Source organism: Drosophila sulfurigaster, chromosome 3, assembly GCF_023558435.1.
Source record: "Drosophila sulfurigaster albostrigata strain 15112-1811.04 chromosome 3, ASM2355843v2, whole genome shotgun sequence".
NCBI lineage: Eukaryota > Metazoa > Arthropoda > Insecta > Diptera > Drosophilidae > Drosophila > Drosophila sulfurigaster.
In genome coordinates this window covers 17159103-17174617 of record NC_084883.1, presented here as the reverse complement: position 1 = coordinate 17174617, position 15515 = coordinate 17159103, and the positions used below count along the sequence as shown (strand labels likewise).

At 37.1% G+C, this 15515-nt stretch overlaps 4 protein-coding genes across 4 annotated transcripts in view; 2 read left to right on the top strand and 2 right to left on the bottom strand.

Moving 5' to 3' along the window:
- The first annotated feature begins 197 nt into the window (after positions 1-197).
- Positions 198-974, top strand: LOC133841396 (mediator of RNA polymerase II transcription subunit 11). Its single transcript, XM_062273826.1, has 2 exons — positions 198-354; positions 415-974. Exons 1-2 carry the CDS (start codon positions 282-284, stop codon positions 924-926), a joined length of 585 nt encoding a protein of 194 aa, XP_062129810.1. The 5' UTR covers positions 198-281; the 3' UTR covers positions 927-974.
- On the bottom strand, positions 937-2595 carry LOC133841394 (FMR1-interacting protein NUFIP1). Its single transcript, XM_062273824.1, has 3 exons — positions 2289-2595; positions 1947-2233; positions 937-1893 (listed from the first exon to the last, which is right to left on the bottom strand). The coding sequence occupies exons 1-3, from the start codon at positions 2475-2477 to the stop codon at positions 975-977; spliced, it is 1395 nt and encodes a 464-aa protein (XP_062129808.1). The 5' UTR covers positions 2478-2595; the 3' UTR covers positions 937-974.
- Positions 2596-2785: 190 nt separating this feature from the next.
- LOC133841395 (ubiquitin-like-conjugating enzyme ATG3) lies at positions 2786-5859 on the top strand. Its single transcript, XM_062273825.1, has 4 exons — positions 2786-2990; positions 3341-3476; positions 3546-3736; positions 3810-5859. The coding sequence occupies exons 1-4, from the start codon at positions 2919-2921 to the stop codon at positions 4431-4433; spliced, it is 1023 nt and encodes a 340-aa protein (XP_062129809.1). The 5' UTR covers positions 2786-2918; the 3' UTR covers positions 4434-5859.
- Positions 5860-7640: 1781 nt separating this feature from the next.
- LOC133841390 (nuclear hormone receptor FTZ-F1) overlaps positions 7641-15515 on the bottom strand; it is a 56596-nt gene continuing 48721 nt past the window's right edge. Inside the window, exons 4-10 of the mRNA XM_062273820.1 lie at positions 11632-11849; positions 11157-11560; positions 10032-10088; positions 9765-9963; positions 8753-9011; positions 8579-8679; positions 7641-7920 (exon numbers count right to left, since the gene is read on the bottom strand). Of these exons, the coding sequence (XP_062129804.1) occupies positions 7771-7920; positions 8579-8679; positions 8753-9011; positions 9765-9963; positions 10032-10088; positions 11157-11560; positions 11632-11849 (1388 nt within the window). The 3' untranslated portion in view covers positions 7641-7770. The remainder of the gene's footprint in view (positions 7921-8578; positions 8680-8752; positions 9012-9764; positions 9964-10031; positions 10089-11156; positions 11561-11631; positions 11850-15515) is intronic.

Genomic DNA, 15515 nt, shown 5'->3' with positions numbered 1-15515 from the left:
GATATAAACATATATTAACACAAATAAATATGGATTAAAAAAAATATAATAGCTTTCAATCTCAATTGGCGGAAACACTACAGTTAAGGCAGTTAAAAGCGGGAACCGTCATGTGAATGACAAAAAGTGAATAACAAATAGAGTGACCATGGCACATGAAAATCTTATTGTTACTAAACAGCTGAAGCGCATGCGGCAATATTGTAATATTTAACTTGTGGTCACACTGTTAGTAGAAGCCGAAACAAACAAATAACGCCGCGTTTTAAAACTTTAATAATATGAATCCCCTGGATAAAATACATGCACTTGATGAAATTGAGAAGGACATTCTGCTCTGCATGCAAAGTGCAGGTAAATTTAACTGTGTATTTACCATTCACATTTGATGAAATATTTATAATTACTACTAAGGTCTGGCACTGCAAGAACTGGGCAAGGAGAAGTCTTCGCAAAAAAGTGCCGAAACGCAGTCACAACAGTTCCTAAAGAGCTTGTCCAGCGTGGAATCCAAGCTGTCAGAACAAATAAACTACCTCACACAAGTGTCTACCGGTCAGCCACATGAGGGATCGGGCTACGCTTCAGCCAAGGTGCTGCAAATGGCCTGGCATCGTATTCAACACGCACGCTCCCGAGTCCGCGAGCTAGAAGAGACCAAGGCCAAGCATTCTCATGCAGCCAGACAGCAACAGAAACGTCAACAGGAGCATGCTGCTGCACAACAACAGCAACAAGCAGCCGCAGCTGCGGCTCAGCAGCAACAACAACAGGCTGCTGGTGGCGGCGTTGGAAGTGGACCCGGATCTGGATCGGGATCTGGTGATGGCGGGGCAAGCGGTGGCAGCAGCTCCACTGGCGGCAGTGGTGGAGTGGGTGGCATGGGCACTGATTCTGCTGGTGGCGGTGGCATGTCAACAAATTGAAAACGCACCATTTTATTTACGACTTTTATTAAACTTAAGTTAAATTTATTACGTTGTGCTTTCAGTTCTTGTGGGGGAAGAGGAACTGCTCCCAAGGCCAAAGAAATTCTGCTCACATACATAGCGCACACATTGCAACAGGACATTCCGTTCATGTCTGATGTCCGACTCGAGTAACTTGGACAGCATTGTATTTTGCTTGGTCATCAGACGTGCTCGCTTGTAGTTTAGGCCAAGAACCCTTTTCTTGGTTGGTGCAGCACGTTTGACCGTCGTCTTCTTCTCCAGTTGTGGCTTGACTTCTATTGCTGCTGTGTTTTCAACGGCTGCTTCTGCAACTAATTCCAGTGGTATTTCAACTTCTTTCTTGCGTTCGATAGGGGCTTCATCAGGTGCTTCATCGTCGGAGCTCTGTGGTGTCTCTTGAGGCAGCAAAGTGTCAATGACAGTCTCAATTTCTGTTTCTACATTATTATCCAAAGTCGGTAGCTCAGTTTCAGCGTCTTCCTTAGGTTCTATTAAAGTTTCAAGGGATGCATCATTCACTTCCTCATCTGTTATTTCATCTTCCTCTTCATCCTCAGAGTCTGTGCCATACATGCCTAACATACTGCTTAATGCATTCGTCTCTTTTTTGGAATTTTCCTTCACATGTTTGTAGTCCTTCATTTGGCCAGTGCCACGAAACTTTCGTGCTGCTTCGGCGTCAATACCAGCATCTTGCTCTACAGGCGGTGTCTTATTCTCAGTCTGCTTTGCCGGCTGCTGCTGTGTTGAAACTGGTCTTGTATTCTTTTTTTGTCTCTTGTTTAGCTTGACACGCTCTTTGTTATTGCTCTCCGGCCGCGTGCGCCGTCGATCTTCCGCCTTTCCGAAACGCGCTTTAGACGCCTCCAAGCGCTCACCACGTTTCTGACGCTGCTCTTTGGCACGTTTGGCCAACTCCACGTTAGCCGTCGTTGGAAATCTACAAGAGCAAAGTATTAAGTGTATGCCTTGCGCCCTGTTGACCAACCTTACCGTTTGCATCGCTCTGCCCGCCAAGCGGCAATGTCCTCTGGCGTCCACACTCGCTTTACAGTTTTGTACAAGCCTGTGATGTGATTAGCTTCAATGTGACGCTCTAATATGCTGGCCAAGGCAGCGAAATCACAATCATCTGCTGGACAATCTTCGTGCTGTTCTAAATGCCTTCGCATGTCTTGTGCATTGGCCAAGCCCATGTTGCAGTTGCCACAAAATTCAGGACGAGGCGGCGATACGCATATTGTCGGTGCATCTAATGTGACTGTATTTATGTTGGTGTTCTGTAAATATTGTTGGCTTATTAGTTGTCTCTTGCAAGTCAATAGTAAACATTACCTGTGGCTGCTCCGGCTTCAAGTACTTGGCAGGCACAGTGCTGCCGCGTGCCCCATACATGGGTGGCGGCTGTTTGCTGCGTGGCAGCAGCGTCATGCCACATGGCGTTAGATAGTGCAGATTGTTTTTGCTTGGCTCTTTACTGTTTTTGTTAAAATTTGGGGAGGGCAACACAAACTTTGGCTCCATTTCAATTTAAATGGTAACAACATGTGCGCTAGAGATGGGTTAATAATCGTAAATAGAATTCACAGTTCACATCAAGTCACGAGTAAATAAGATAATGCCTAATGGATCCATTCCTACAAGTTGTGGTAAAAATAAACAAAAAATTCAACGTCTTAAATGAATTAAACTATAGTTCAAGCGACAACATCTATTATTTAAACACAATCTGCACGCTATATATTCAAAGCATTCACCGCTGCAAGAAGTATCGATAGTCGCTTATCGATATTATAATCAGCTGTTTGCGCTTGCGAGCATAGACCAGTGTTGCGCAGCGAACACGCATAGCTAGCCCGAAAGAAAGTGGCGAGTGTGCAATTCAACTATAAAGTGTCATAGATACAACGCATTTGCGTTTTTAGCCTAGGTATTAGAACAAAGCAAATACTCAGATCGGCAACAATGCAAAGTGTGCTAAATACAGTAAAAGGCACAGCCCTTAATGTGGCCGAATACTTAACGCCAGTGCTAAAGGCAAGTACTAGCTACAATGCGAGAGAGATGAGCAACCCTCGGCTCACTGTGATTGAGTTTTAAAACAAAAGCAAATCAAACTTTTTGTTAAATGTAATTAACAATAACACACATACAACTGACTAGCAACTTACACATGTACATTGTATATATTTCTATATGCGTATTAGATTTATAGACATTCGTTTGATACGTGTTCATTTGAAATGCAGTGACTCGTGACTTAACGTTGTGAAGTGCTCATCACTGTTGGGGCGCTGTCGCGTCGCCTGGGCGGCGGCGGCGTCTGACTGGCGACTCCAAAGCCATTAAGTCGAGACTAATCAATTTTTTCCGCTCTACCCTTTTAGGAGTCAAAGTTTCGTGAAACTGGAGTTCTAACGCCAGAGGAATTTGTGGCAGCTGGTGATCATTTGGTGCATCATTGTCCCACTTGGCAGTGGGCGGCCGGTGATGAGAGCAAAACAAAGCCATACTTGCCCAAGGGTAAATAATATAGTTGACAACTTTGCACTAAACTGGCGCCGCAATCGTATTAAGTAAATTGAATTACAGATAAACAATTTCTGATAACACGCAATGTGCCATGCTATCGACGCTGCAAACAGATGGAATACGTGGGCGAAGAGACGCTGGTGGAGGAGGAGTCCGGCGACGGCGGCTGGGTGGAGACACATCAATTGAATGATGACGGCACCAATCAGCTGGATGACAAAATTTGCGAACTGACGCTGGACGAGACCAAGGTTCAATTGCCATTAATTCCCAAGTGATTTAATCGAAATGTTAAATATAAATTATTGTTATCTATTTGCTTAGGATGAAATGCATACGCCGGACAGTGAGAAGTCGTCGGGCGTACCTGCTGCCTTGGGCAATGAGGAGGAGGACGAGGACGATGATGAGGCCATTGACATGGATGCATTTGAGGAGAGCGGCATGCTGGAGCTGGTTGATCCCGCTGTCGCGACCACAACACGCAAACAGGAGTCGGACACACAGTCGAGCAGCGCAGCAGCTGCAGCTGAAGGTGGAGAAGGAGCAGCAGCTGCTGCAAGTGCTGGTGGCGACTCCGTGTTGCATACACGCACCTACGATCTGCACATCACATACGATAAATATTATCAGACGCCACGGCTCTGGGTTGTGGGCTACGATGAGCAACGCAAGCCGTTGACCGTCGAGCAAATGTACGAAGATGTGTCGCAGGATCATGCGAAAAAGACTGTTACAATGGAATCGCATCCGCATTTGCCGGGCCCCAACATGGCATCGGTGCATCCGTGTCGTCATGCTGATATTATGAAGAAGATCATCCAAACTGTGGAGGAGGGTGGCGGCCAATTGGGCGTGCATTTATATCTAATCATCTTTTTGAAATTCGTGCAGACCGTAATACCAACAATTGAATATGATTTTACGCAAAACTTTAACATGTCCTAAACCAAAACAGCATCCGAATCACATTTGACAGCAATATGAATACATAAATTATGCATTAATTAGACACTACAATAATAATTATAATAAAGTAAACAAAAAGCTGAGCTTACGGCGCGGCACAAAAAAAAAAAAGATTGCATTCTCAAGACTTTGTTTTTATAATTACTTTTTATTACATTTTTGTTTGTTGGTTGGTTGGTTGGTTGCTTGTTTTGAAACATCTCTGAGATGACATTTATATGTTAACATAATAATAATAAACATAATAATTATGCATTTAGTTTTTAGGTAGTTTTGTTTTTACTTTTGTTTTCACTTTTTCCTTCAAGTTAAATGATTTTCTTTTACGCTGTTTTGCTTCAACAATTTTAAAACATAAAACAGGTGTGTGTGTGTGTGTGTGTTTTGCATTATACTTATTAAACTTTAATGTATATATTTCTTGCATTTACTTGTTAATCCTTTTTTTTTGCTTTGTTAAATTTGTTTTTTTTTCTGTTTTATATATATATATAGATTTTCTTAAGAATTAAAATCACTTTTCATTTGCAATAACAGGTTCACATCGTAATCAATTTTACAATAAACATACCTAACGCCTTTTGCCTATATAATAAGACCCATTACACATTTCTTTTTTACTTCCTGCAGAACCCCATACTTAATGCTCTCTTTAACGATATTAGATATTAGTTATACATATACATACATACACATATATATTTATATATTTCCATAAATTGTTTTCAACATTATGCTGCCACCTTACGTTAGACGTCGCAGCATTTATATCCTGATATATATATACACATATATATGTATGTGCAGCATATCCTTTAACGTATCTTAAACCTTGGCCTAAAGCTAACTTTTTGCTCTTTGCATTTTCCGTTTCCTTAAACTCATTTGAAATGATTTCCGATTTCTTTTAGTTTTCGTTAATATTATTCATATATTTTACAATACATACAGAAGTTATATACCATCTAGAAATCTAAATACATATATTTCACATATGCATAGACGATCTAAAGGATTTTCTCTTTATTCACTTTGTTTTTTCCTTCCATTCCATTCTTCTTCCTATTCGCTTCGTCCACAATTCTTGCGTCTAACAATAATTTCCATAACATGCATAAATTTTCGCTTTTTCTTTTTTATGTGTTTTCTATTTTTTACATTTTTAACAATTTTTTATTTTTACATGCTGCCTTTTCTTATATTTGCAATTTTACTGTGTATTGGTGTGTGTGTGTGTGTGTTTGTATATGTTTAATTATGTTAATTAATTTAATTTTATAAGGTACATTTTGTTTAAGCGCAATGCAGAGCCAAAAATGGAAGGCGAAATAAAATACATAAAACATGTAATTAAAAGAGAATTTTGTTTCGTTTAAACTAATTATTATGTACATTAAAAACAATATACGTATGTATACAAAAAAATATATATTCGAACCAAAAACCAACAAGCAATGCAATTAATGCCGAATTATAAAATAAAAATCTTATCTTTGATTTGTACAATTTGTTGTAACTCCCCCGAGCGCTCTTCCCTCCATTTTTTGGCTGTGCATCCAGTTTATGTTTAATTATTCCTTGAATTCTATTTCAATTTATTTGTATTATAATTAATAAACATTTGCTTTAAACATTCGAAATAAACTTGCAGAACATTGAAATTAAAATTTGCGATCTTAAAGATCTGAAATAAAAAGCATCTCAAAGATAATCGAATCACATGTTTTTTGAAATTATGTTTTTAATATTTCATTTTAAGGCAAGCAACCTTTAAGGTGCTTTTGGGGTAGAATAAAAAAATAAAACGGAGATCTTAAAGATCAAAATATTAGCGGATCACAAAACTTTGTTAAAAAATATATTATTCGTAAAAAAAATATAATTTCGTAATTAAAAAATGTAACAAGAATATCAACTGCAAGTATATTTAACTATTCGACAAGCCGAAGAGAATTTCGATTTGAACTTTTGAAAATTGTTGTGTTGCACATAAAAAATAAAATATATATTTATATGTATTTATGAATGGTTCTTTCTCTTATTTTGTTTTTGTTTTTTTGTTTTTTACAATTAAGCAGCTTTACGATTTAACATTTAAACAATAAAATTACAAACATTTTAAACTTGTTGCAGCTAAAGTTAATTAAATATACATACATATAGATAATGTGTATATATGTATAACTAGACTATAATTATTTATAATATTTAAACATTTTTTAAGAGAATTTCTTTTGTTTTCTTTTTCTTAATTGTTGTTGTTGTTTTTGCTTTGTTTGTAGTTGTAGGTAGTTGTTTGCATTGTTTTATAAACTTTATACTTAAACAGAACATTAATCATAATTCATTTACATACAATATTTTTAATAACACACTGCGCGATTCTGTGTGTGTGTGTGTTTTTTAATTATTCATAATGAACACCTAAAATTTGCTTTGTTTTCGTTTTTTTCTTTTTGTTTTTCTTTTTATATATTTATACTTTGTTTTAGTTATTTCCTTTTAGAGTAGACGCAAATACTATGCAAGACACTTGGCGCGAATAAAATGACAGAGAAAACAATAAATTGAAAATTTTCTTAGAATTGAATTGTTTATAAAAGGAGGGGGGAGTGAGGGTATGTGTTTGCTTTGAAGGGAAAGGGGAGAGAGGTCGCTTAAAATTACGCCAATTTCTTCACGTAAAAATAGATATATATATACATATATATATACCATTTATATATATATACATATAAGTGTGTATAGTAGATTTATATAAAAATAAAATTTGTTATGCTCTTTTTTTTGTTATTTTCTAAAGAAAGTTATTCTTGCACTTTCCACAATTTTGTTGGGTAGTTTAGTTGTTGTTTCTTTTTTTTTCCCTTTTTTTGTTTTTGTTTTTTTACGTTTGTTGTTTTTTGAATTGCTTTATCGGGGGACACGACTAAAAATTAACACGAATTAATTTAAGACAAATTATTCAATTAGTTAAACATAAGCTAAAGCTAGTTCATTAACATAATAATAATTAACATTGAATCAACAAATGTGGTTGTAGGTGTAATTGTAGGTGTGTGGGTGTGTGTGTTGCGTGTGTGTGTGTGTGGTTTTGTAGTTGGTTGGTTTTGTTGGTGGTAGTGATGATCTTTCTGCCTTATATGCATTTTCATTGCATAATTCATATTCTTCGCATAGCAAATAATGTTGTTAATTTTTCTTTCATTTTAACTGTTTGCTCTTTGCTATTGTTTTTTCTTGTTTATTTGTTATTTACACTCTTTCCATAAATTGTTTAAGTATTTCCTTCGGTTATCGTATGGTATCCAAACGCTTACACCTTCCGCTTGGCATGCAGCATCTCCATGAGCAGCGTCTGCGTTGGCGCACTGCCCGCACAGTGCTTGGTGTACAGATACTCCTCGCCACGTGAGGCCATGGCGTGGATCTCTGGTAGTATGTTCAATAGCCTCCTGAATTTGTCCTGTAATGTAATTGGAAAAAGACAATTTTAGAAAAATATCACTTTTAAATCACTTCTTTTAAATATAGTCCGTAAGTATACTTCGGAGAAAACTGCTCTATTGGTTTCCTAAGTATGAATCTTCAATTCTGTTTCAGAAACATATTTTTTAAATATTTCATATAGTAAACTATTTATTAATTTATGAGTAACCTCTTTACTGATCAAAGAATTTTGATTAAAACTAAATATTTTGTCTCGATTGTCGCTTTACAAACTTTTACTTAAGACATAAAACAATTTAAAACTTTTTTAAATACAAACTTCTGAATTTTGTGAAACTAGCCATAGTAAACAATATTTATGTGACTTTACTACTCAAAGAATATTTGACTTAAACTGAATCTTTAGTGGCGATTCTCGTACAAACTTTTTTTTATGAAATATCTAATAATTAGGAATTTTTTTTAAATACTTGCCATACTTAAAAATATTTGTTTAACTTTGGAAATATTTAAAAATATGAAATTTCTTTTCTTCAAATTTCTAATACATCACAAAAACCTTAAGAAAAAAGATTTGAAGTAAAAGGAACTATATTACAAGTACCAACTTAAGATCTGTCTATACGGAGTTCATTTTATTACTCTTTTCTTGCATCACATCCTTCGTTACTCACATTGACTGAGGGATAACACGTAAGCGTGTAATCCAGCAGCGCTGCCTGCACACTCTCGTGTCCCTCCGTAACGGTCTTCTTGTTGACAATGCCGCGTACATCTGGAAAAAGGATACAAAAAAGTCACCATTTGAGTGCATCATTTTGGGGCAAGCTGTCAGATGCGATACTCACCTGGATTTAACAGTATTAGGAATTTCATGCACACATAATCGCCCATATCGAACTTAAGGTCCTGCAGCTTATTCTGTATCTCGTTGAAATAATCACCCAACTGGGGCACACCCAACAGGCCGAGACTCATCAAATCGAACACCTGACCATTGTTCAGTTGCGTCTCATCGGGCAAACCGTTGTGTATGCGATGATGCAGATGGTCCAGCACAAGCATATCGGACCATGAGTGCTGCAGCAGCTTCATCTGATCGTCCACCTGTAAAGAGTTGGAGAGGGAGGGAGGCAGCGATTAGCAAGTGTTTCACCATTGGGATGTTGCCATTTGCAAAGTATACACTGAGAAAAAATGTTCAACTCTTAGTTGTTATTCAACTACATGTAAATATATTGTTAAATTTGTAGTCAAATATTTTGGCATTTATGCTTTTTAAACTCAAATTGATGTACAATTAATAAGCGCTTTTTCTCATTGTCATTTGTCAGCTTACAAATATGAATTTGATGTGATGAAGATTTGATCTGTTGTTGTTGTTGTTGTTTCTTTTTATCTCTTTTTTTTTGCTGTGTGTGTAACAAGTGTGGTAAAGCCTAGCTTGATTTCAACACTCGCTCTCTCTCTGCTCAGTTTTAAGCGCTCTTTGACTCTCAATCGTTTGTTGCGCTCAGTTGCGTCACCGTCGGCAGCGCAGTCGTTGTCATCGTCGTTGCGTTGCGTCGCTGCTTGGTCTGACTGGTTCAGCTTTGCTTGCTAAGTAGGTCAGACGCCAAATGAAATCGAAATTCAATGCAGATTTAAGTAGCCGTCATCGCAGTCGCAGTCGGCAGCGCTGTCGCTGCGTTTAGTTGTTGAACGTAGTTTTTTTTCTTTTTCTTTTTTGGATTTAGGTTTTACATAACACGTCGCAGACTTGGCCCCTAGCTTGAAAACTGGTTGTGGTACATTTTATGGTCTTGTGGCGATTGCTGTTTTTTTGTATTTCTGTTGTAGATGTAGTTTTTTTTGCCATACCTTCAGATCCTTAAAGAAGACGGTGTTTCTTGCCCAATCGACTTGCGAGAACAGATTCTGATCGAGCACTTTGCACATCAACTCAAAGAGATCCACGGTTACTTGATTGTACGTCTGCTTCTGCAGCAGCGCAAACAGTTGCGTCTGCCATTCCCGATCGTCGATCGATTGCACAAATTCACGTATCATTGGCGATACCCTGCAAAACAGAAGTAATCGTTATCGTTAAAGTGCTCGCTCTGTTTTTATCGATAGATCAAAACTCACCTCAGTGGCTCAATGAGCGCATCGGCTGTGCTTGATGGATGTGTGCCAGAATCGAAGCTTTATGTTTGAAAAAGTATAGAAAGAAAGAGAGAGAGAATAGTAAAAAGTTGCATTTTGTAACTATTGTTGTAGTTGTCAGTTTTGTTGGTGCATCATTCTCCAATGTAGCAAAGTTCACCGTGGCATATTCAGTTCTGCTAGTTATCGTTATCGTTATCGCAATTGCAATTTCGATAGTACTATTGATATACTTAATTATTCTGATTATATTTTTCAATTATTTGTGATTGCTTTAATTATTTAAAGTTTACTAATTTCAATTTTCAATTATTGTTTTAAATGATTTCAAGTTTTTTTTTTGTTTACTTTCAGAATTAAGTTTTTTCAAAGCTTTCCTACCTACTTTAAAAACAAGGCAATGTTTAGAAACTTATAAAATATTTTCAAGATATTATCTTCTATTAGATCATATATTAACATATTTTAACATTAAATATTAAATAACAAAAATTAAAACAAAAAAAAGAAGAAAAACAATATAAGTGCATTAAATAATATTGTTGTATGCGATTCGATTCCTTGATACATTTGTATATTTTTTCTCCATTTAAATAATTTTAATTTTATTTAAGCAATGTTAAGCGACCAAAAAGAATAAAAATTCCTGAATTTGAAATACTTTTAAGATTCTTAATGAATTTGTGGATTTTATCTTCATTTAACAAAATTTTTAAAGATTCTTCATTGATTAACTCTTCGTTTCGTAGACATTACTTTTATCAATCATTCAAAAATAAATCTCAAATTTCTGCACTATTTCAAATTTCGATCACAATCTCCAATAAACATTATTTTATAGCTTCATCTTCACTTTATAAGATCCCATCTACTTCAGACTTATCGATCGCTGATATACCATCTATATCAGCCTTTTTTTTAACCGACTATGAACATATACACTTTGCTGCACATCGAGAGACACTTGTTGGGCAAATAAATGATTTTGTTTTTTTGGTTTTGGTTCGTTGGGGTAACTGAAATTTGGATTGGTTCACTCGGATTGTTCGTTGAGGTTGTTCGGATGGTTTTGGTTTTTGATTTGTTTTTTGGGTTCTTTGTAAATACCACAATTTCGATTCGGCTGTGTTCTGCAGAGATCCATTGCCGGTTTCGTGGCAGCTGCTGTTGCTGTTGCCATTGCCGCCGTTTCCGTTGCGTTGCAGGCCATCGGTGCTGTTGTTGTTGCCACCACCGCCGCCGCCGCTGCCACCGCCAGCGTTGTTGCCACCTCCGCCGCCGAGGCTGCTGTTGCTGCCTGTGCTGCTGCTGCTGTTGTTGTTGCCATTGTTGTTGTTGTTGCTGTTGTTGTTGCCACCGCCCAAGGAGGAGCTGCCATTGCCGCCGCCACTCACATTGCCGGCATTCATGGGCGTGGCTATCACACCGCCGCCCCCGCTCGCATTCACCTGCCCCAAGGCAATGGCAATGGGACTGGGCGATGAGTCCGGCGACTGTGTGAGTGAGGATACCTAAAAAAAAACACAAAGAGTAAAAACTATATAGCAGGATTTTCCCCTTTTAGCATGCAAGTTGAACTCACCTGAGGTATTTGTATTTCTTGCTTAATATTCATATTTGGATATGCTTGCTGATAGCCCGGCGAGAGCGGCGTCGGCTTGATGTCCGACCCTATTGAACTGCGCAGTGCTTGAAGCGCCAACTGACGCTGTCTCATCACCTGCAGCTTCCGCGCCCGATCCCGCTTGTACATCGGCCCAAACTTGTTTCGACCCCCACGCATGCGATCCGCTCGAACAGCTGCAATACAGGAGATTAACAAATAATCAAAATTAACACGAGTTTAGTTTTATTAAAGTTATTAAGATTTACAAAAGAATCTACATAAATTCTGCAAACTAAACTATTACTAGAATCCATTCATTAAATTCAATCCCAAAAAACCCATCAGGGATTCACTTTTCAAAATATAATGCAGCCTTTCGAGTTAGTGACCTGCATCAGTAATCAGCACTCACAAACAAAGTAGATTAATATTTCTTGGATTACAAAATGCTTTTCAGAAAACCACATTACAAAAAAGTTTAAAATGAAAAAATAAAACATACATATAAAAGACTACAACAATTTGAATGGCTAATCAATAGCAGAAATATAAATAACTAATTCGCCAAGTGCCAAAAAAGTTGGATTTCAATACAATGCAATGCGCAAGTGTCGATTTATGTTATAGAGATTTAGGGAACTCCGTAATAAATCTAATTACAAGCGTCGTCGATACCTATCTGCAGGTACATAAGATAAAACAAAGTTTTCTTTAAACTATTTATAGCTTCTCACTGCCTTTGCTTTTTTGTTCTAATCATCATACGCTGATAAGCTATTAATAAAGAATGCATTCATACTATTCTGCACTTATTGTAAATAAATAACTAACGTAAACAAATTGTTTGTCTAAATTCATTTTGTTTTCTTTTTACATAACCCAACAACTTTTTAAAACGCAATGAGAACTTCCATTTATGACGACTTTAACGTTCTTTAAATTACTGTACAACAAGTTTCTTTCAAATAATATAAATAATTTTCGTTACTATCATGATCTATACTGCTGTAATTGTAATCAGGGAACTGAATTCAACTTGATTCAATATTTTGCTGCACTAAATTTGCATTCAACTCTTGAAATAGATTAGATAAGCGCAGTCAATACAACAACTATTGAACTATTCAAATCGATTTCAGTTATACGATTTTTGGGTCTTTCCCGGGAACCCTTTATTCGACTGGCTTTGTTGAAAAAAAAATCCCACGGTTTAAATACTAAAGTATTCAGAGCACTTTATTTGCTAAAGATAAGCTCTATTAAAAGGAATATACGCAACTCAAACGTATAGATTTGGATTTCAACTAGTATGATATTTTCTGGAATAGTTAAAATTATAATACTGAACTGTCGAATTTAATGATGTTAAAAGCTTATTACTATTTTAATATCAATTTGGATTATTGTTTGAAAATAAATAATGATGAGATGACTTTAAAATATTTATATATGGCAATGGTTGTTAATATAAGTATTAACTCATTTGAATATTAATAAATTCAATTACTGAAAAAAGTAAATTTTGTAGAAGGGTAAGGGTTTTTTTCATAAAAAGTATTTTTTAAGGGTATTTTTTCATAAAAAGTATTTTTAGACATCTGCAATTCATTGTTTGGCTGATATGTCAATAGGTTTAGTATATTTGTATATCCCATAATACTTTTAGTAACCTGTCAATAGGTTTAGTATTTTTTATTTACAATAGTATTTTTTAGTCCAATTTAAAGAGTTTTTACTTTAATTAATATTTTCACTCATTTGACTATTAAAAAATTTAATTACTAAAAAAGAGGAAATTTTGTAGATTTTACTAAAGTAAAAGGATTTTTTCAAAAGTAGTATTGTTTTAGCCATCTGCAATTCATTGTTTAGCTAAGCTTTTAATAAGTTTTGATGTGTTTATTTTATTTATAAGAAATGTCCAATTTAAAGACTATTATACTTTAAAGCTTAAGCAGCAGGAAATAAATTCTATGGGTAACAAAAAAATTGGCTGCATATTGAGAGAACACGTGTATGCGGCAGCATAAATGATGCGAGAACAATAGCCTGGGCTCTATTTCTATATCTTTGCGGAATATCTAAGCTGAGACAACGTCATCCTGTTAGCAGCAACCCCAAGCCCCAAACCACGCCCATCCAGCAGCAACAGCAGCAGCAACAACAACAATGAGAGCGCAGCGTGGCAAAAACAAAAGCAGAGAAAAAAGAATTGCACAAAATACAAAACAAAATTGTTACACACATTCAGACATAGACACCAACAGTAAGCATGTAAGTGTGTCTCTACGAGAGTGTGTGTGTGTGCGCGCTCTAACAAACTGAAACGCAATAAAAATGCGATTCTTATGGCCAGAGCAGAAAATGTGCGAATGACAGCATGGTGAGTCGGTGGGTGTATGGGGAGGTGGGTTGGATGGCTGAAGAGGTTTGCCTGCATTGCGGGTGCTGTGCTATGAGTTAAACCAAAAGCGCGCCACAGAAACAAGCACACACACACACAAACACTGAGACGCACACACACAATCAAAGCAAGAGAGGCCGACATAAATACATAGACGCCGGCATCAACTGCAGGCAGCAGGCAGAGAGGGAGGCAAGCAGAATTCGCAGCAACGACGCGTAGTTGATTAGAAGACGCAATAGACGTGCATTGGGTGCATAAGGCGACGTTGTTCTATGCGCCGCTTGGGCCGGCAGGTGGCGCTGTTGTGCCGAAACAAGCACACCCACACACAAACCAACATACATACATACATACACACATACAAAACGCACACGAACGCTGCTGGCACATAAAATATGCATTTGAAATGCACACGAAAAATTGCAAAGTCGTTTTTGTTTCTGTACGAAACAAGTAACTGTAATTTAGGTCAAGCGTATTGTTTACAAATAATCAACGCGTCTGTATGTAAATACAACTTACATAGTGTGTCTGTGTGTGTGTGGTTTTGTATGCTAGGCAAATTGACGCGCGCGCTCTCAAACGCCGCGACGTCGCTGCGATGCCAACGTCAACGTCGTCACGTGAAGAGAGAAAGAGCGCAGCGAGCGCTTGCTCTTTCGCTCATTATGCGTTTGCTGCTGGCATGGCAACTCGAAAAGCTTTCTATTACGACATTTCGCTTCGTTCGCTCGCCAACTCTTTTACTCTCACACACACACAGGCACAAAGAGGCACATGGACACGACTCTGCCGCGCGCATTAGACAACTTTGTTGAGTGGAGTAGGTCAAGGACAGTTTGTGAAAACTGGGACAACATGCGCGTTGTTGTTGCCGTCGCTTCAAGTGAGAGCTGCTCTCATTCGCTGTAAATAATAGGAAAGAAAAAAACTCTCACTCTCACTCTGACTCTTACTCTCACTCTCTTCGGGTGTATGTTGGTTTGTTTGTTTGCCATCCAAACGTTTTTCCGGCCGCACCAAGCCAATTTATGTTGAGTTTATGCGGGCAGCTCTTGTGTCTATGTATCTCTGTGTGTGTGTGTGTGTTTATGTTGGGCTATTATTTTTATAATATTTATAGGCATTTTATTAGCGCATAAATCGCTGGCTAATGCCGCATGGACCCCAGCTTAAGGTGAGCATTATTATTTCATCCCATATATTGTATTTACTTACATAATTTTCTCACTGTTCAAAATACTTTTATTTACACTTTCGTTTTTAAACAAATATTCACATGTAAAGTGCTTCAATTTGTATACAAACAAACAAACAAACAACCCAACAGCTAAATCTACGGCACACACAGTTGTTGTGTTTCCCCATTTCCCATTTTCCATTCCATTTACCATTTGTGTTTTACTGCCGGGAAATCAATAAACGCCCAGTGTCAGTTCGTCTACTGTTATTA

Excerpts from the sequence above, each read along its gene's own strand:
- LOC133841396 (XM_062273826.1), top strand. The coding sequence starts at position 282 with ATGAATCCCCTGGATAAAATACATGCACTTGATGAAATTGAGAAGGAC. Across the intron at positions 355-414 it reads GCTCTGCATGCAAAGTGCAG|GTCTGGCACTGCAAGAACTG; the intron begins GTAAATTTAACT and ends ATTACTACTAAG.
- LOC133841394 (XM_062273824.1), bottom strand. The coding sequence starts at position 2,477 with ATGGAGCCAAAGTTTGTGTTGCCCTCCCCAAATTTTAACAAAAACAGT. Across the intron at positions 2,234-2,288 it reads TGAAGCCGGAGCAGCCACAG|AACACCAACATAAATACAGT; the intron begins GTAATGTTTACT and ends CAATATTTACAG. Across the intron at positions 1,894-1,946 it reads CGGGCAGAGCGATGCAAACG|ATTTCCAACGACGGCTAACG; the intron begins GTAAGGTTGGTC and ends TTGCTCTTGTAG.
- LOC133841395 (XM_062273825.1), top strand. The coding sequence starts at position 2,919 with ATGCAAAGTGTGCTAAATACAGTAAAAGGCACAGCCCTTAATGTGGCC. Across the intron at positions 3,477-3,545 it reads AAAGCCATACTTGCCCAAGG|ATAAACAATTTCTGATAACA; the intron begins GTAAATAATATA and ends ATTGAATTACAG. Across the intron at positions 3,737-3,809 it reads TGACGCTGGACGAGACCAAG|GATGAAATGCATACGCCGGA; the intron begins GTTCAATTGCCA and ends CTATTTGCTTAG.